The sequence below is a fragment of the Hetaerina americana genome, unplaced genomic scaffold (genome assembly GCF_022747635.1).
Source record: "Hetaerina americana unplaced genomic scaffold, ioHetAmer1.1.p SCAF_3, whole genome shotgun sequence".
Taxonomy (NCBI): Eukaryota; Metazoa; Arthropoda; class Insecta; order Odonata; family Calopterygidae; genus Hetaerina; species Hetaerina americana.
Genome location: NW_027286874.1, coordinates 65556734 through 65578907, shown reverse-complemented (window position 1 = coordinate 65578907; position 22174 = coordinate 65556734). Strand labels below are relative to the sequence as shown.

The following is a 22174-nucleotide window of genomic DNA, read 5'->3' as shown; positions in this document are numbered from 1 at the left end:
TTTACCAGTCACAATGCATTACTGTTTCATCACACAAATTTATGAAGACTTATGATATTCCTCTATGTATATTATGATGTCCTGGGACAAATTAAATTATTATTTTTCTTTGCTTTGGGGGTCTCTTGAACCACACTCACCAATGACTTTCTCAGTATGCTCCTTCCTCTCTACATCTCTCATATATGTTTGGTGACTTGACATTCATTCATTCTGTCAAGATGACCAAACCAACATTGTAAACTTATTTCACCCGTGTCAGGTTATACAGTACATCCAGACTACATGCTTTTATAACCCACACATCCCTCACCAGCCCACTAATTTCCCTCAAAGGACATTTATCTGAAATATGAGTAGTTCCTCAGGCATCACCTGAAGTAATACTCTGAATTAGTATGCCCTTGAGTAGTCAAAAGAATATCTTCATCAGGGTTGCTCCTAACTTAATTGTTGTCTCAATGAATTCCTTCAGAGACTGCAAGATCAACTCATCTTTTGGATGATTGATATGGAGTTGACAAGTCATGCTGGATAGTTGATGACAAATCTCAGTAACTTTCCAGCAGTGTTACCATTTGCAGTGACTTCACTCAGTCACTTGAGATTTGATGACATCCACATAAAAAGTTACAAAGTAGCATGCTTTCATTGCCTTGTCATTTGTTGTCTTATGCACATGCTGATTTAAACTCATTACAAAGCTCCCCCCACTCCCCTAAATAGAGGGAGAGGCTGTGTGGGTAAAATGGTGCAACACTGGCCTCAGAAAGAGTGTTGTCCAAAGAAAATCAACCATCTACGTTAAAAATGAGATATGTAGAATGATTTAGTTTTTACCTTCACTCTATAGTTTTATCTTTGCTAAACCCTGTGGGAATTCTCAGTTATACAACATTTCTGTCTGAGCATCACAATGCAGCAATATCAGAGAGAAAAAATCATTCGCCAGGATTGGGATTTGAACCCGGATCCCTTGGATGTCCAGCTGAATGCTTCAGCCAGTTAAGCTACCAAGGCATCCTGGCATTACCGAGGTGTAACTGTCGTAGCATATCCAGCAGTTTCTGGGAATTTCTGCCTGAGATTGGAGCAGTGAAAACATTAACATGCAGCATACAATTATTTTATTTCAAATATGAATGTAAATACAATATCTGAAATAAGAAACAATTTTTATTACACCGTTATACATCCAAAATTGACTCCTCAAATGGCATTTTATGGAATGCCTACTTTCCATGCATCTCTATACATAACAAAATAGCATTCACAGTGGACACCTTTAAAGACAAATCAGACTTCTATGAGCTCATGTTTCACTTAATGTTCAACGATATTGGGGTGAATGTTGCTTGATCAATGATCGTGACACATCAGCATGCCCTAATGGAGAAAGAAATATCTATTAGTGGCAGAGTACAAAATTAACCTAAAAATTACTTCAAGTAATAGTGTCTACTCACCAAGTTGTAATTCTATATAAAGAGCAAGCATTATGACATGAATAGGTACATCACAGCCAGGTCCTTTTGATTTCCAAACCTAAAATAAACAAAGCATGAGATACTATGTGATAAAAAAACAGGTATTCAGGGGTGGAATATGCTGAGGAAAGTTAAGACGTAAGCCATTGAAGAAATATAGATCGATGAAGAAATGAATTATGGGGTAAAGATAATACTCATTCAGCATTAGAAGAAAATTACATAGTTTCTGTGGGAGAGGATGTAGAAGGTATATGACTGCTATTACGTCACTTACGTATTGTGAAATAAGCAATGTGAATAATGAGAACACAAAATACAGAGAAAGGTGAATGGAAGGTTACACAGAATTGCTATTAGCCTACTACTAACTAATGTCACTAAAAGAGTATAGTTTATGCTACCAGCTGATGGGCACTACCACTTAAAGTCTCTTCATAATGCCATAAAGTGAGGGAAGTACTTAAGGTGATGCTTACGGAGGATACCATGACGGCAAGGACTTACAAAAATTACCCAATGAATGAGGAAATGGCAGTCCCTGAATCTCACATGGAGACTTTTCTCATTATAACATTGCCAAACATGTTAGCTTTCCTAACCAGTCTAAGACCTTAAATTACCCACTGAATTTTTAATTATGTATATTACCGTGAACACATTCAGATAACACTAAATTCAACAATTATGAGAAAATATAGTGCCTTTAACAACATAATGCCATTAAAGTTGCACATTAAAACTCCTCTTTCACACTTTTCTAGGAAACAAGGAAAACAATGTAAATTGCAGGAAAATGAAACTCGAGGGTAAGTATTATTAGCAGGAAATGGAAGCAAAATTGCCACTTCCTTCATGTTATTTGACCCATAGTGCCACAAATTTTATATCAAGGCCTTAAAAGGCCTAGATATAAAATTTAGAGCACTATGAACACAAATTTTAAGTCTCCAGATATCTCTCAATGCAATGAGACAATACATTCCTGACAAAAATCTGTAGTTAGTTCAACTTAAATGCATGAATTACAACAACTTCGAGGCAGCTGGTTAGGGCAATTAACCGGCAAGAATACCAATTTAATTTACTGTAATTTCAATATCATTGGATGTGCAAGACACTTGTCCAATGACAACAATTGTTTTTTTAAGCCATCTTTGCATCAAAGGGATGAATTTGTCCTTAAAAGCTATTTGATTGTCATCCATGTCTTTGCATTGGCCACATGGGTTGTTGGTGAGGTCTTGAAAATTTTTAAATTATCAAGGATTCTTGAATTTTCCAATGGAAAATAGCTTCAGGTCAGCAATGTCATTTGCGTTAGCAACTAATAATCAAGTGACATGATTAAGTTTCTTGCATAAATTGAAAGGACGTCTCTTTAGCAATGGTGCTGAAAATGTACTATTAGCCTCATCATACTACTGTATGAGAGCTAGTGTAACTATAATTGGAGAGATTAAGTGTAAAACAAATAGATTCAAGAAGTCATTTTTCCAACAAATGATAATGGATCAGAATAGCATTATCTGATCACACTAGGGGAAAAGGTATTTTATATAGTCTGATATGTAATCAGTTAGGTTTGATCATCATCATACCTAACTTATTTTATTATTTGTCCACCAACTTCCATTCCTACCTCCAGTTTTTCCCATGTCTTTTTTACCATTTACTCCACATGCATGTTGAAAAATACAGGTAACGTTGGCCACCCTCCCTCATAAACGCTATGAATTAGTCCATAAAACTTTTCCCCCTACCTTTTCCTAAACCTCAAAGTAATTCCCTAGGGATATTGTCTACCCTTTTGGCCTTAATTGTTTTAAATTCTGTTAATGCAAAGGGAGGAAAGATTACTGCTCCTGCCAGAACAGCTCTAGGGGTCATCAGAGCACAGAAGCCCTTCCACCATTGAACATTTACTCAAAAATCAAAAGTTACAAAATGATTTGCTTTTGTTTTTAACATCAGTTAAGTGATTGGTTTCAGATGGTGAAAGCAAAATTAAATTCTCGTTTCGATTCATCAATACAAGCTGTCCCTGAGTCTCCCATTACGCAAATGATAACTACTAAATATAGGAGCCAATAATTTTTAGAAGCAACTTGATCATTTAAATTTGAGTAACCTGTAAGAGTCCCACTCCTTGTTTAAGTTACTGACCTGTTTTAGAGTTTCTGCAGCCTTCTCCAGTTCCCCTCGAATAGCAAACGCCACAGCAAGATTGTACTGCATCACCACTCGGGCTGTTGCAAGTGTTGCTGGGAACCAGGCTGAAAATATAAAAATATCATCAAAATATTATAATAATTTATTATTATTCAAAATATTATAATAACCTTCCCTTCCCTAAAGAAACATGACTAACAAGCAAGATGAAAAGTATCTTTGATGGAGGACGACAGCTTTTCATAGAATTGAACACTTAGAAAAAATTAAATAATTAAAGGAACTCTCATGACCACAAAGAGATAATATTTAAGTTAACTTTCAATTGTAATTTATCTTTTTTAGCCAAACATTGATTTAGAAGAGCCTCAGTTTTTTGGAAATGAAGGGAATAAACAATTTGGAGTGATACATTTGTTGACATGTAAGGTTTCACAAGAGGAAATGCCCAAGGATGGTTGAAACAGAAATTCATCCAAGAGAGAGATTTGTTAATTACAATGGAATTTCCATGACTTACAGTTGCTATTGATGCCATTGTCAATACATGCAAAAATAAAAGGTGAACACACTATATTTGGCTAAAATATTAAACAACAAATGCCTCAAATAAAATTTCTAAAACAGTTACAGCTGTACTAACATTGAGTCTCAGTACTTTTGACAACATTTTTTTCATATGAAAAATATGGATTTTAGCATAATGAAAACAATGCAAATTGTAATCTACAATATAATTTATTAAGACTGTACATTTTAATAATTTGTGATTTGTGGAACTCAACAAAATCTACTGCATATTTTTCTTAAAAAACAGCAATCATAAATCACTTTCTCAGCATAATCATCATAGAAAAATCTATTTCTATAATTGATTAACATTATTTGCCTTTTTTTAGATATTTGTGATGGCTGAGACTACTTTTACAGAGGAGTGAAACCCCACTCCATTGAACTTACTATTGTTAAGGGTAATGATATGTCAAGCTCTTTGGTATTTCAAGCTGAATGCCAAATTTAAAAATTTAAGATTGACTGTACAGCAGAATTCAGGGTATCATTGTTAACTGAGTGGAAGGCACTGGTGGATATTTGACAATAAATGATAATTGGATACCTCTAAATTTTGGGCTAATGTGGCCACATTATATGTTTCGTAAACATCTTTTAGTATGTATGCATTATTCCTATTATTTTTATTCAATATATCCTTCATTTAATCATCCATTCCATTCACCCTGATTAAAAAATTAAGATATTTAAAACTACTGCTAATTAATTACCTGCAGTTTCCAAGGCTCATTTTGGGAATGAAATCTCAATGCAAAATAAATCAATTTGTGACATAAAAAAACATCAGCAGTTAAGATTAATATGTATGTAATATTACCAAAATAGAATTCATGCCAATTCTTTTGCCGAACTTATCATAAATTATTACACTCATTTAACAACATTTATAGATATATCTATCAGAAAAGACAGCCACATTGATTTGGACTTACATACAAGGATAAGTAGAGTTAAAGGTTTTGGGCACAATAATCTTCAGTTATTATCCACCAGCAATTGCTACTGCTCTTCCATAAGTGAATACATATTAATCAATGGAGAACGTGGTAGCTCAGTAAAAACGAGGTCCTCTGGCTTTCATGGACTGTGGCACATGGTCCACTTGAGATGGCCTTTCAGAGGTTCCAGTAGTTCCAGCCACTAATCATCATTACCATGACTGGAAATTCCAGAAATTCACCCTGAAGAAAGGAAAGGACAGAGGATGGACGCACTAGAGTAGCTGGAGATTAAGAAGAGCCAATGCAAGAAAAAGCTTGCCAATGATAATCTTTTTCTGTTTTCTCCTTCTCTTGTTGATACCCCCATTTATTATAGACAATAGCATTTTCATCATCGACCCACATTACCTCTCGTACTAAACACTCTTGAGTCCCATATCTCTACTCATAACTTAACAGGCCCTTCTGAATCTGAATTCCTTCTGCTTGGTACACTCAAACCCCAGTGGATTCCTCTATGAGTTCCCTGATTTACATTCGTATCAACCCACTAAGACTTGGTCCTAGCTCCCAACCCTCTCCTCCACTCCTGGCCCAGAACTCACACCCGATCATCTCGGTCCCCTACCCTTTCCTCACCTAAGATTGGTCAACATACAGTAAATGCTCAATTATCCATGCCAAAGCATATTTAAATAAATTTACAATCAGAAACATTCTGAGATCCACCAACCCTTTTGCGCCCCCCATCCTCTGACAAATTTCCTTATCTTTCCCAAATTTGCAACTGCCCCCGATGTAAACTATGTCCACTTATCAGATCTGCTCCCCACATCCCCTCCCCACCTCACTCCCACGCTAACTGCCTCCCCAAAAATGTAATATATCTTCTGACATACAATCAATTCTAGTCTTTCTACACAGGTGAATGCTTACCCCCTTGTCATTCCCATGAACAATAACCATTATTCCTGTAATTCTGCCTCACTCTCTTCTTATCCCTTCTATCACAAATTACCACAATATTTCCTTCGACCAGTGTTTCTTCCTAACCATCCTAGAATCCCCACCCGATTCAGTCACTAATATTGAGGTGAGAACTTGTGAATCCATGTACATATCAGCATTCTGATGTTTTGAATTTTCAGGGCTCAACCATCACCACTAGATCCTTACCACTTTCCTTACCCATTCCCATCACACCTAGTACTTTCCCCACCCCAGCCCTTGCATTCATTCCACCCAAGACCATCCAATCCTACCTGAAGAAGGCCGAAAGCTTAAAGGTGAAAGTCTCACGGAGATGAATAATAATGTGCATCAAGTTAGCACTAGAGAACAAAAATAAAAACACAGAAACACACAAAAAAGAAAAGAAACTCAAGTTTTGGAATTTTCGGTGGTCAAGCCACCTTTCTATAAGAAGAGAAGGAAGGAACTCCTTGTGACTGTAATTTCAGCCCTCCATTCTTATATATAATACATAAAATGAATTACCTTTAAGAATGCGGCCATTTTCACTACTTGCCGTTGAACTTGGAGTAGACGATGATATAGTTGCTGAAGTTGATGAAGGTACAGAGGTGGGAGGAGGCATAGAGTCTACTCCCTTGTTTCCAGCAGACGTTTCTTCTCTTGTATCTCCATCTGACCCAATGAGTGTGACCCCTTCAAAAGGAGCTGCAGGTACTGTGAGAGATATGTCCCAAACATTTTCCGGGTTCAGATGAGAGACAGCTTCAGAAAGTCTGTCCAGCAATATTAGGGCCTCGGCAGCATATAAATGCCCAAGTAGTCTGAAAATAAAATTCTGAGGAATGAATTCATGACAAAATACACAGGTCATATTATCTCTTAAAAAACTTAAAACCTCAGCAAAACCATTTTTTTACCTACACCAAATGCTGCAATATCCCTACATTTAGGCATCAAATTATCCTACAAAATCCTATATCAATTATACATTAATTTTCTAATACCTAACAAACATGGGAGGCACCACTGACACTCCTATCAGGAAGTTAATATTCACTTGCTTCTTAAGTAACCCATTACTGCTACAGGACAAACAAAGGAAAACAAAGCCTGCACTTTCCTGAGATAGTGGGATAATTAAACAGGACTGTAAATGGACACTAGACATGTTTTTAGGATGTTTCTATCTGTATGATGCAGACATTTGACCACCCATTCACCTGAATGATAGGTTTTCCAGTGTAAGTAACCAATTAGTACTATCCATCCTGCTCTCATCAACCTAATCTGCTACTACAATGGAAGAGAATGAGGGGAAGTGCAATGGGAAACATCTGAGCACCTGTGTGGACACCCACTACTGAGGCAATGTATCATTCACAATCACAGCTGGACTCCACTGGGGAGACTCTTGCATGCAACCGTGTGAAGAACAATTGCATTTTGTACTTACTTTTAGATTATCATTGGGCGGCAAGATCATTCATTGCTTGATTATTCTAAAACAGGCAATATAACATTATTCTTTTTAAGTAACAAATCCATTTAACTTAAAAGTCAGTCCTAAGAAACAAATTACTATTTCTGTAAAAACTAAAAGATGGTTACTGGAATTTAAGCACCAAAACTGTGATTATATTCAGTCAGTACGTTGGTCATTCAAAGGAATATGATGAAACTTGTTATTGCTATGAGGTAGCACTTTAATATATTCTCTAATGTATTTGCATATCAATATTAATGCTTAGCACTAACTGTGGTTTAGCCTACAATGAATGGCCCATGGTTGCCTGTGATAGACACAAATAATCTGCTTATAATATTATGTTACACCCCCATTATCTTTTGGACAAGCAGAGAGAACTCCAAACAACCCTAAGGGATCAGATACTTCCATTGTTCTTTCACTAATTTGAGAGACATTCATCCACAAAAAAACCAAGAAAACCACAACTAGGTTCAGAGGAGGATTCAGGAAGTTTGTTACAGCTCTATGATATGTCCATGTTTGTTAAAACAAAAAAAATCTCATTGAATTGTTCTTACCATTAAGCTCTAGCCAAACAAAAACAACAAGTATATATACAAGGAAGATATCTTAATATCAAGATATTTGTAACCTAGATACCAAAAATACCTAATGATTTCCTTGGCTGGAAATTGATATTATGTATGTAGTTTTATACTTTATGGACCACTCTAGATCCTAAAGTAAATAGGCATACATGCCTCCATTTAAAAGAGAAAATATATGCAGTAAACTCTCGATTACCTATACATGGATCGTCCATTTGGCAGATTATTAATGCCTCTATCTCCCTAGCACCTCAAAATTTTATTAAAATCACAATCATTTCATGATAATTATATACTTTTAAACTCCAACGTAATTTCTGAAACATGCAAGTTTGAAATTCCTGGGCTTTCTTCAATGTTATTAAATACACCAAATCAAAAGTTGTCAACAGTATTTAATGCTTTCATTTGAACATTTCTGAACAACATACTTTCTGATCAACATTTCCCATGCATTCATTAGCCCTGAGAATTCCATATTCTCCTTCAAGGTGAGCAAATACATAGTTTTACTACACAATAAAAAAGTCATCAATTATCTACACCACATTATTTTGATCGGTGACATATGATGAATATGAATCTGCATTAGCACAATCTTTTTAAATTCATCCTTCACCAGTCATTTTTCCTTCTTCACCAGCTTTTTTTCTTTGCTACATGATTGGTTTAGCTTCCTGAGGAAAAAATATTCAGCTATTCTCTTGTTCTTTTAAATAATTAGCATACTATGAATATATTTACTAACAGTTTCTACTTTTTGAAGCAAATTAAAGTTTACAAAAAAAAATTTAAGTTTTTAAAACAAATCATAGTTCCTCACCTGTGGGCTCCCGAAAGTCTTGGCTGCGCAAGAAGACTTTGTGCATGAGTCAATGCAATTGTACAATCTCCAAGGCAAAGTGAAACATATGCAGAAGCAGCAAGTATTGAACACTGTAGAGCACCCAGGTCACCTGCGTATGACCCACCCATTCCAGATGACATGCCATTGCCATTCCCTCCTCCCACAATACTACTATTAATGGAAGAACCTAAAATGCAATAATGATATACAAGATGACAAAGCCATTGAAAATACTTAAAAAACAGCAGCAGAGTCAGAAAGCATTTGAAAAAACTTATTAATTCGTAACCTTCCCCAAGACATATTTAGAGTAATGATTATTTTTAGTTGACATTACTTTACATCACACTTATTGGCACAAATAAAAAAAGGATATAATGTAGGAATGAGCACAAAACAATTGTTTTATTTTAAGACTTTCTCCAACATTTCAATCTCTTTTTCTCAGGATTCCATGCCACAGAGAACACAATTTCTGCAAAAAAATTCCCACAGATTAAATGATTTCTGAACTTCCAAGTGGCTGCCAGAGTTTAAAAGTGGCTCCTAAAACAATTCCATTATTTGTATTTGGTAAACCAATACATATTTATTTGAAATAAAAAATCAGAAGAACTAATCTTTGCAATGATTTTGATAAATTGTGGCAAAAAAAATTGAATAACACAGTCACCATGAGAAAATATCACTTTTTGCCCGTTAAATTATTTGTAAAAGTTTAAATTCTGAATTACATGCCTACCTACAATAACTTTAACAGCATGCGGTGAGATTCAACTACCTCTAATTATCTGGGGACTCCAAATGTGCACCATAATTTTATGCATGCAATCAATTGATCAGTTACTAAGGTGGAAGGAAAAGACACTAACTCAATTTCAGCACATTTAAATTTTCCCTAAAAATGTGAAGTTCAAAATACAGCAGCATACAAGTGTGATTTCACTTCAACCATCACTCTTCCCATTTTAAAGATAGATTTTGGACGGTGGATTATGACTAATATTTCTACGTGATGTTAGAAATTCCTATTCCTTTATTAATTTCTACACGACTTCTGTCTGTCTTCCTGCTGCTCAAAAAGCTTGCTCTTTTTCTTCCTCCATCCTGATTTCCCAATATACTCTCTTCTATCACAGCCTTTAACATACCAGGACCATTCAATATTTCTTCCGTTCACTTAATCTGTCATTTTTGGACTTCCCCAGGTAACTTCTTCTCTTCACCCACCCAATTTATAAATTAGTTTTTGTCTTCCAGTTTGACTGTAGGACCTGGTAAATATTATGTCATTTTGTTTCCAAAAATCAATTCAGTAGCTAATTACTTAATTTTGCTGCTTTTGGTTGCCAAACTTTGAATAGTCCTAACTTATTATTATTGGCTTTTCTATGCATTGAAAACATTTATTAATAATTTATCATTAAATTATGTTAATGTTGAATAATACCCAGAAAACAACAACAAATATTTGCTTTTTCAATGATTAACATAAAACCTCTAGTATTCAATCCTGTTTACGCTACAGTGTGCTGATCAAAAGACTAATAAGCCATCATATTGAAGGTTACTAGAGAGAATTTATCTACTGCCTTAAAAAAACTTCAAAAGAAATCAAAGCAAATGGCACCTTCAGGTATTGGAACAAGACGAGGATGGGAGTTGTTTGTACTTTTGTCTGATCCCTCTTCTGGTTGTCCAGAGGAACCTCCAGTCTTCTGCCCTTTCCCAGGCATGTTTCCATCTTCCTCCACTGCTGATGGTGCTGAAGGAGATGGAATTTGTGCATTTGGAAGGATCAGCTGGAGAGAATTCCTCAGGCACAGAGAAGCGAACTCCAATGAGGGTACTGGGATGGCTGATGACTGGCCATCACAACTAAACAGGATGTGAAATGTTACATTTTCACCATCATTTGACTGGGAGAGTACTGAAACATTTGCACTTTTGAACAAGTAAAGTACACAATCACATGAACATTCCGGTACAATGACTACATGAGTAATGGCTTTTGAGACTTTCTCCAACATTTCAATCTCTTTTCCTCAGGATTCCATGCCACAGAGCATACTATTTCTACAAAAAATTCCCTCAGATTAAATGATTTCTGAACTTCCAAGTGGCTGTCAGAGTTCATAAGTGTCTCCTCAAACAATTTCATAATTTGTATTCGGTGAACTAATACATATTTATTTGAAATAAAAAATCAGAAGAACTAATTTTTGCAATTATTTTGATACTTTGTGGCAAACAAATTTGAATGACACAGTCACCATGGGGAAATATTACTTTTTGCAAGTTCAATTATTTATAAAAGTTTAAATCCTGAATTACATGTCAACCTAAAATAACTTTAACAGCATGTGGTGAGATTCAACTAGCCCTAATTATCTGGTGAGTTCAAAAGTGACAAAAGCAAGCCACAAGACAATGACTTGCCTTTTTATTTTAATTCATCAAAAACCTCCACTCAATACACTTTATCTGGTGAAAGATTTTTACGTGAAAACAAAATTCATTTCACTTTCTACAAAAGATTTGATCGAGAAGAAATATTTTAGTAGAGCATTACCAATGATCAGACATCATCCACTTTATACTCCTACTTCCATTTTCGTTTTGTTACTTGTTTTTTCATTTTAATTCATCAAAAACATCCACTCAATACACTTTTGCACACTATTCTTAACTTAAACCTTTAACATAGCCAAAAATATTCATTAACATAATGAGTGCCCTTGGTGTAACTTAAGTTCAAAATTACAACTCAACTAATAAGTCTGATCACAGAGTAATATCATAGCTGGCAATACTTTTATTTATTACATGTATGGCACTGTTTATACAACTCACACTACCTGCATAATTAAACAGAGAGTAAAGACTTACCTGTACTTATCATCTTTGGAAAGATGAGACGTAAGAACAATCTTCCGATGAGGAGGAGCACCCACTACACCTTGTACTAAATCCTTCCTCCTGGCTGACAGGTCAAAATCAGCTTCATTACCCTGATGCCATGGAAAACCAATAAATGTTAAAGCAAGTGACGCACACATAAAAATACAAATGAAATCCAAATTCTGTGATTGAAAACATAATTTGAATTCCCTTAAAACTACAGCCGAGGATGTACAAAAATAATGCCACCATATCAAAAGAATTATGCGACGACTCACTGTAATCACTTTATTTGCAATTTGATCTTTTTTTTTGTTGAAGATTTTTGTGTGAAAACATAATCATTTCAATTTTCTACAAAAGAGGCGGTTGGGAAGAAATATTTTAATGCAGCATTACCAATGATCAGACAACATCCATTTAATTTATTTAAAATGTTTCGCAATCCCCTGTCCCGAAATTTCTCGATGATTTCTAACATGAATTTGAAATATTTTGAATTAAATATTCGTATTAAATGTGGGGAGATACTAACAGGGTGATGAGCAGCAATGCAGCACTCAGCCAGCCTCAACCATAATCGAGGGTCGGCATGGTGAAAACGGACCGCAGCAACAAGACAATCGAATGCTTGAACAGGTCGCCCGGAGTGAAGTAAACAAAGTCCCATGTTATGTAGTAGCCAAGGTGAGCGGTCACCAGATAGACAGTGTAGGGGCCTCCCTGAGAGACGTTCACCTGTTATAAAAATAAAAATAATAATCAGGGAATTGTGGTAATATCAGTACATCATTACACAATGTTAAACTGCTCCGCAAAACTTCATAAAGGTGTTAATGTATAAAAATGCTGGATTACACGCAGAAAATTCTTGAATTATTGTATGTTTTAATAAGTTAATATTTCCAATATATTTTTATTTTTAAAATTTGCCCTGAGTGGAATGTAATATATTATTCTCATTCAAACAATTCCTTCTGACTTATACCTTATGTCTAACAATTAAGTACTACGGATACCTTGCTCAGGCTGAGGTAATGATGAAAGCGCTGCATCATTCTCCTGCATTGCACGATTTAAGTAATGGCAAGCTAAGTTTGGTTTCCCCATACACTGATGGATGCAAGCCATACCATTGTAGTAAGCTACAGCCAAGGATTCTCCAGTATCCCTAAATTAAGGAAAAAAAATACAATTAATCCAACTTACTTTTAATTAACTGGTTTCTGGCCATGTCGATTTCTAGTGTTTATGAGATCGTGAATGTTAAAAGAGAGGCCATCATAAATTATTGAAAATAAGGTGGAATTAGCACATAGCAAGGTTGAAAAAAGATGACATTTTGTATTTGGATAGAGACAACTTCAGAAAAAATGACTGAGTACATGATTTTAGCTACGGTGATGACGAATTTCTGAGATTTGGGATGATGAATTTATTAGTTTATATAGTAACTATTTTTTAAAATGTCACAATTCCATTTTATTCGCATAAAGTGCAATACTTTGATACTTTTCAGTCTGATTCAAGAATTTTTTGGTGATTCTAAACCAAAAAATCACAGCGTATCTTGTGCATCTTATGACCGTACGTTTTATGTATATACCGTGTATACGGTATATACATAAGAGAAAGGTTTAATTACATTGAATGTTTTTGAGAACATATTACTTCAACCTTAATAAATGATCCATATCTTTAAACATTTTTATCAATTTTGATGATAAGGAATTATGCAGGGGTAAACATTCTCAATTATGTCAGACTTTTTAGAAATAAGGTCACGTGCAATAGTACCAGCAAAAACTCACTTGAATGTTTGATCTGTCTGTGGTATTGAATTAAGGACTTTGATAGCTTTCCTGTAATTTCCACGTAGATACTCCAAGTTTCCTTTTAAGAATACTGATGCAGGGCTCTATAATATTAAGAACACAAATTTTTCAGTGGATTCATAATTTCATTACGTAATTTCAAAAGGCACTTTTAAATTATACAATGTCCACCACTAAAATTAATATTTAGTACATTTAATGACCATACTTACCACTCCCCCTGAAGTCATTATGGCCTTAAGCTCCCTTTTACAAGATTTGAGAGCGTGGGTTGCCAGATATGCACGAGTCTTCAACATAGAAAGTTTTAATCTAAACCATTCCCATCCTCCATTGATACCTTCTCCAATTATTGACTGAGAATCCTGAAAATGAAGAGGATTAACTTTTAACTAACAATATTGTGAGATCATAAGATTTAATTAATTTTTTGTGTATACCCCACACCAAGTTATGAACAACAAAAGAAATTTGGATAATATGAAAAAAAAACCATCAATCCACATGAATTCATATTTTGTATCACCAGAATGATATTCAACAAGGGTGAAATACATTCTAGTTTAAATTAATGGTATTTACAAAGTATTACCTACACAATGCCAACAGTGAAGAAAACCAAATTTGGAAACTAGCTCAAAGGTGTGTTAAAAGAACAGTTCTCTTTAGATGAAGGAAAATCAAACGAAAGAACTTCGAATAATGGAGGAGAGAGCAGTGATGATATTTTAAGGCAAGGAAGATAAGATGCATCTGTTTGGAACCTTATGTACAAACAGTCGGCATCAAGTCTTTCACTTAAAAGATAATAGATGGCAGCACCATTGTGCACAAATGATATGTAGGGGTGCAAAGTCATTTAAAATATTTTTAATAAAAATTATTAAACACTGCTAGCAGGTTGCGGCACCCACTCCATTTCAGGAGTGGGCGTTTCTTATTTTCTAGAAGAAATATATTTCACCAAATTCAAAGTATCAAAATTATGAAAATTAACTAATTATTTAAAACTGATATTCCTAGACGGTCTCACTTAATGTGTCCATACAAAGAAATTAGAATACATATTAATTTAAAAAAAGTTTATTTTTGAAAGGTAATTAATATACTACGGTGTTAATACAAATATTCTCTGTATTCATTGAATGGATTAGTTAAAGCAGATCTCACAATAATATTCCTGACTGATAAAAATTTAACTGAGGTAATAAAATTAGAAAGATATACATGCACTATCAATTGAATGGAATGAAGAATCCATATTAACTTCATCCAAAACTGGTTCCAGGACAGAGCCGTGGGGGACACTGGATTTGATAATGTTGGGAGGTGATACATCTCATCCCATTTTTGCATAGGGAAACACATTATTGTCTATCACTTAAATACAACTTAATCCAATCAAAGGATACACCTCTTATGCCAAAGCTAGGGAGTTTTTGACAGTAATAGGCGATGGTTGACATGGTCAAAAGCCCTGGGGAAGTCAAAGAAGAGTGCTGCAGACTCATATCTGTTGTCCAGATCAGACAATATTCGATTGACTACTTGATAAGAGGCTGTGGAAGTAGCCCTTGATTTCCTTAAGCCATGTTGAGAGGTGGATAGTAGATTGTGGGCTTCCAAGCAGCATATTAGCCGATTGTAAAAAACTGTTTAAAAATTTTACCAAACTGATTTAGTAAGGAGAATGGCCAATACAAACTCATATGTAGTTTATTACCTTTACCCTTAAACAGGGGTATGATTTTGGTGATTTAAGTAGAGCAGGGAACTCACCAGACCGAAGAGATTCATTAACCAAGAAAGTTAACGGCCGTTCAATTGCTAGGAAAGATTTATATATAATCAAAATTGGGATGCCACCGGAAGCCGCAGGTGAACTTGTTGCCTAGTTTATGTATGATACAAGTATACCTTAATTCAGCATCAGAGCAAGGATACAAAAATAATGATTTACAGGCATTAGAAATTGGTGGGACCATGTTATAAAAAGGGAGATTAAAAGCTGTTTGCTGGGAGAGATAAAATTCATTCAGTTCAGAAAGCAAGCCATTAATAAAAATGCTATTGTGGAAATCCAACAATTTGATATTAGATTTTACATTTTTGGAAGGCTTTGATTCTATTACAATTTTCCAGATTTTCCTAGTTTTATTTTCGGCAACTGAGATCCTGTAATTATTGAAAGACCTTTAGGCATTTGACAGGGCGCACCTACAGATGTGATTTAAATAAATTGCCATGCATTTATGACACACTTCCTAGATTATAATGCTATATGGAACGGTTTTATATCAACATTTGATCAGTTTGAGTGAGTTTTTAAGACGGGAACCTAAGAAATTGCATAGTTACAATAAGTAAGCAATGTTTATAAAATAGATATTGCGATATGTATTCATTGCCCTGAATTTATACCTTGTGAACTGTTCCTTGCAAATTCATTGACCTTGTGAGCTGTTCCTGGCAGGTAAATCTGTCCTCACCTTACAATCATATTCTTTCACCCTTGATTATGTGAATACATACACGGAATTCAATTATATGTGTAAGACAAACTTGTTTACTAGGGCAAGAATGACGACACAGAAAGTGTTGACCCTTTCAGACAAGCAATTGGGATATGGAGCTATTAACCCTATAGCAATAGAATTTAGATGTAAGTCTAAAAACCAATATTAAATATGTGGAAAACTTCAAATATTTTGGCCACTAGGTAAATATTGCCACAGTGAACTTTTGTGTATGAAACGCTTCACTCTTGGAATACATTTTTTCCATGAAGGACGAATATTAACAAAGTATAGCTGACACACTGATTCATATATCATATGATACCGGTGATTAAAATAATGCAGTGTACATAGTTGATGACTTATGATTTGCATAGTGAAGATTTTTTATGCATTTGCTCATTTTATGGATAATATGACATTCTCAGGGCAAGGAAAACAATAATTTGAAAATATGAATAGTACAAAAATAGTTAAATTAAAGTATTGAATATAAGAGTGCATATACACAGAATGAATTTGTTTGTTTCATAGATTTAAGAAAGGCATTAAATAGAGCAAACCGAGTAGAATTAATGAATATATTACAGATTATAAAGGTAGACTGGAAGAATCCATGATTTATTCAGAGCCTGCACTTGTCTCAGAATGTACAGGTGCAGGTGGTGAATGGTGAGTTCGGATGGAAAGTGCTAGACAAGGATGGACGCTGAAAGAGGGACGAACTTTGTAATTTTCTCACAGATTCTTGAGAAAACTGGAGTGGAAAGGCACAAATTTTGTTTTAGTGTAATATAATGTATGGGTCCTACAAATTTGGATTGGAAATCGAACGAGAACGTCATGAGAGTAAAATGAGTAGATCTACTAGGTAGTCCCAAAGCCTGGAAACAGAGTTCCCAGAAATTGTATGAGGAACAAAGGAGTCAAATGAAATGAAAGTCTTATTAGAAGAAGAAAGGATATGATCCTCATAATCCAGACACATTCGGAAACAGGATGTCTGCCAGCTCAAGGAGCAGTAATAATCCGAAAGAGAATGTCGACCGGAAAAGAGCTAAGCAAACAAATCTTAATAATTATTCCCCCTGTAATCAATTATTTTCACATCTGTGAAAAATGGACTCATTTATTTCCTTTTGTTCGATTCATTACTATTGAATGATAACTTTTATAATATCAGCTAATTGATGAGAGTGTATTCACTAAAATTATAAAAACTGCTAGTGAAAATGTAACAAAATAACGCCGGTAAAATATATTAAATGGTTTCAAATAAATTTATGGAAAAACGACCGCTCAAAAATAATCGTCTATCATGGACAAACCTTTAGTTTCAACAACATCCATCACTTAAACTTTTAGGCAAATTTTTGGAATGATGCGTTGGTGCAAAGGCAATCATTCTCTGCCTGTAATATTGACACTGGACATCTGTCCCGTTTAAAATCAGCAAATTATACAGCTGCACCCAGTACAAGGATATTTTCCTTGATTGGAAAAGTGGAAGCAGTACAGGAAAACTGTTGATTAGCCTATGCATACTAAACGGCACAACAGATAACAGATCTTCTTGATGGACTATTCAACCTTTTTACTGATACTTTAAAGGTAATAATATGGATTCCATGTGAACTAAATAGCTTCAAGCATACATTTTTAGAAAATATGGATATTCATTATTAAAAATAATGTATTTTCTACATTTTTATTTGTATGTAACACAATGCATTTAATTTTATTGTAACATATTCAATGCGCAATATAGAATTATTGGAGTTTAAATAACATCATGGACTATACAGCACATGAATATTCAGTTATTTTTAATTATGGCTATCCATTTGAACAGTTACATTGGGTTTTGCCCATTGGGTGGAATAAATATGACATCCTAAGCCTCTTTTGGCCTGTTAGTCTAAGTTTTCATTATGAACAACAAACTTTTGGGGAGGATCACACATTATTTACAAACAGCAGAATAAAATATCAAACAAATTGACATGAACATATAGATTTACTTCACACCCTTGTAATTATACGTTCAAGAGATAGGTAATATGTTTATTTACCAACATACTAATCTAAGATAAAAACCCCAAAAAAAAAGACAATGAGCAGATCTGCAAACCTAATTAAAGTGTAAGACTGGAATCCATAATATTAAAGATATGCTATTTTAAAACGAGTAAAAATGGAGTTTGGCTACTCTGTGTTAGCATAAATATGTGGATTAAAAAACTCTTAGAGAATAAAAACACTGCATTTCTCTGAATGTTTTGAATATAACATCCTACTTACAAACTAGGATCATTCACTTACCTTCCCATCCTTAGGTGTGTTGCCACTGCTGATTGAAGTAGGGGGTTGGAGGGGCGATGATGTGAGTGGGGGTGGCCCCTGGGGTGATGATGATGGCAGTGGAGCAAAGTGACTGTCTGCGTATGCCACCAATGAAAGAACTCGATCAGGGCGATGAGCACAGAGATGCAATTCCCCAAGGAGTAGAATCACTCGGTGTGCAAGGCTTTCGTCTAGAACAAATTACATCAAAACAATAAAAAAAAGAGCAAGCGAAGGTGTTTGAGGCTACTACTTCTAATGTGACAAAATGATTTGGTAGAGACAGTGGAGATAAAAACAATGAAGTTTTTTTACACATATATATGAAAATCTAATATTCATGCATTAAGAAAAATACATATCTTAAGGCTAGATGTTATAGTCAACAGATGAGGCCACCCAATAAGTGCATGGAAGATTTTCACAAACTTATTTCTTTAACAATACAATATTAATATTTTTAGCCACAAGAGAAGTTTCATAAGATGCACTGCTATTTATTAAAATTGGTGATAATCTAGGACAAAAAAAATACTGGCTGACAGTGGCAACAATTAATCTAAGAAAGGAAGTGCATTGACACAATGCATAGCTATAATATAGGTGGTACTAGATTCATGCACTGAATTTTCTTTAACTGTTATAAATGAGATCATTAATTAATCCTTGAAATGAACTCTAATGGAACATGGAGTTTAATAAATAAATAAAATGGAGAAATACCACAGAACTTCATAATCATATGATGATAATGGAGAATGTATATCACACTTAGGCATTCATATTTCTTAATTTGAAACCACACTTATTGATAAAGAGGGACAAGTATAAAAATTATTCTGAATGAAGCAGGCTACACCATTAAATTGCTTCTATTCATTAATATTTAGTATTTCATGATGGTAGTTCTGTTGATGCAAAAGCATCACTGGTTTAATCTGATTTCTCTTAATTAATAATAGGATGAAGAATACCTACTGATAATTATATATTAACACAAGTTGACAAATCTCATAGGAACACGAGAACATACAACTAAGATACAATTGTGAGGTCATTCACATACTGTGAGGTCATTCTCCATGCAGGTAATTATCAGTTGAATACCGTGTGAAAATCAAGAGAGGCAATACATCTTTTACCTAAATGATAAAAATGCTACCGTAATTATGCCTTATTATTAGAAATATATATACATTGCATTTCACCGGTTGCTTTAAGTTAGAAACACAATTTCATTGTTCCCTGCCTTACCCATTGCTTCAATGTAAGGTAGAAGGGCATTTAGTATACGTATAGCCGTTGAATACTGCCTCATATGGTACAGTAACACAGCCTGATTAAAGAAGATAACACAATGTGTGGGGCCTTCCAAGGAGTCCAAGTCCTCAATATTAAGGTGTGCCTGAAAGAAAAAATCAACTGATGAGGAGAGTGTGGAAAATCAAATTCCACCAAAGGATAATTTAAAGGCTATTCCAAATAAAAACCCGGAGTTCCATATTTTCCCAAAACATTACATAACTAAGAAAGTGGGTTAACTAAGAATATTAACTTTACTTCACTGGATTACGACGGAAAGAAATTCTCAGTGTAACTGCAGTCTTGCAAAGAATTTGCTAGACAAACGCGACAGTCTGAGAACAAATCATCAACTTAATGTCAAATAATTCTCAATCATTCAACGAAATACAGCATATAAGAACTGACCGCGTTGCAAACTGAGTTTAACGCTCTGCGAAACTGGTCCGTCTTCCGTAACTCCCCACGGTAATATTCGGCAACTGCTTTATTATGTACTATCTTAAAGTCCATTGGCCTGACAGCTGAATTTCCTCCAGGAGTCCCAGAGAAGTTCCCCCCACTAGATCCAACAGCTGCATTACCACCAGTAGCCGAACCAGAACTGCTGCTAGCCACAGCCCCTGCCGGCACTCTGGCGGATGATTTGTCCATACTAGCCCTCGCCGCGGTTTGTGTTCCACCTCCACCAGAAGCCTGAGAAGCAAGCGTCCCCAAAGTATAACTGCCACCACTTTCCATCTGGCTTAAGGCCGATATAGCTGCAGAATAATTTCCTCGGCGAAATTCCATCATTGCCGTCTGAGCAAATTGCCTTTCCTGCTCTGAACATTGTGAAGCAAATGATGATATGGCAGAAGTTAAGGCCGAATTGGAAACGGTAGCAGCGTGCGAGCTAGAAGCAGGCTGATCAGAAGAGAGTGCCCACTTTTCAGCCCCCTCTTCACTTTTTTCCGCCGCCTCATGTTGTTTCACCTAACGTTAAAAATATTACAACATGTAAGGCAGACTTAAACCAACTATCAACAGTAAAATAAGAGGCATTATTTAACTTCAAGAAAGCTTTAAGAATATAAAATTACAATGCAATTAGACATCAAAAGGAACGAAACTGAGAGAGGCATACCTTAGTTCCTGATGAATTTAGTTTCATCCTTAAGTAAAACAATAAAAATAATCAGAGATCCATATGACCAAAGCAAAGGTGTCACAAAATCTAAATATTCTTCTTATATACAAATTATTAAACCCTGACTTAGGGCTTGCGCAGCTGCAAAATAATAAAATGCTTTCCGGTACATTTGAATGTCTGCATTTTATTCGAACCTCGGATCACAATGATAGAAATTACCAGGATTCTGAAAAACTTTCATGACAGCCATTATTTTCGATCTTCAATTATTTTGCCCTTGAAAACAACAGCATCTCGGAGACGATTTACGAGCAGGATCTGATAACACTGTGTCCGGTAGATGTCTCTACGGTTAACGTTGCATCCATTCTAACCGCTCACATTTGAAATGTGGCTGAAGTGTAAGTACCATTTTCAATCAGATCATATCGTATTTACTACCTCAAAACATTGCCGGAACGCCAAAGAAGTAGAATATGTTTGCAAAATTCCACAAAACAGTCTCATTAGAAGTTGTTTTTTAAAAACACCTCTGTTTACTGAAATTTGGATTTGTTGAGATATTGATTAAAAGGAAGTCCTGTAAGTCCGAAACTTGGACTTTTGGTGAGCCAAAAATCTAATTATATTTTAAGGTAGAATTAATTGATATTTAGGAAACAATGTAATATGCATGAAAAACTCATTAAAAGTATCCATCTTTTTATCATATAAGGGGAATTTCAAAATAAACGAATGTCACTAAATAAACCACATGCACCATGAAGTTGCATAAATTATAGTTGTGATAGCTTCTCTTTCGTTTTAGTTGAACATCATGTTTACCTTTACGGCGGCAAGTCAACATCTATTCCGTACGCACTGAAGACAACTCCCTTAGGTTGTATCCCTGTCTATTGTTCTTGATTATTTAGTGCCTTAATGCCCCTTTTAATTATCACCATGCGCAAGGATTTTTGAGTATTTATCTACTACGAAAGTTATTAGCTAAGTGCTTTACGGATTGTTTCAACACTGGCAGGTTGATGACAGTATGGTGTAAAGATAATCGCTCGTAAAGTTTCCTGAGCTTCA

At 35.0% G+C, this 22174-nt stretch overlaps 1 protein-coding gene across 3 annotated transcripts; it reads right to left on the bottom strand.

Annotated features, from left to right (window-relative positions):
* Positions 1-1110: 1110 nt before the first annotated feature.
* Not10 (CCR4-NOT transcription complex subunit 10) lies at positions 1111-21352 on the bottom strand. Of its 3 annotated transcripts, XM_071588290.1 has the most exons (16): positions 21295-21306; positions 21095-21122; positions 20377-20943; positions 19921-20071; positions 18646-18857; positions 14020-14172; positions 13784-13890; positions 12992-13143; positions 12508-12710; positions 11961-12082; positions 10702-10949; positions 9048-9258; positions 6671-6969; positions 3654-3763; positions 1467-1545; positions 1111-1386 (listed from the first exon to the last, which is right to left on the bottom strand). In XM_071588290.1, exons 2-16 carry the CDS (start codon positions 21119-21121, stop codon positions 1331-1333), a joined length of 2697 nt encoding a protein of 898 aa, XP_071444391.1. In that variant the 5' UTR covers position 21122; positions 21295-21306; the 3' UTR covers positions 1111-1330. The 3 variants fall into 3 exon arrangements, with proteins under 3 accessions (XP_071444391.1, XP_071444392.1, XP_071444393.1); XM_071588291.1 differs by having other exon boundaries at positions 10744-10949; positions 21095-21352; XM_071588292.1 differs by lacking the exons at positions 1111-1386; positions 1467-1545; positions 3654-3763; positions 6671-6969 and adding an exon at positions 8603-8901 and having other exon boundaries at positions 21095-21352.
* Positions 21353-22174: the final 822 nt, after the last annotated feature.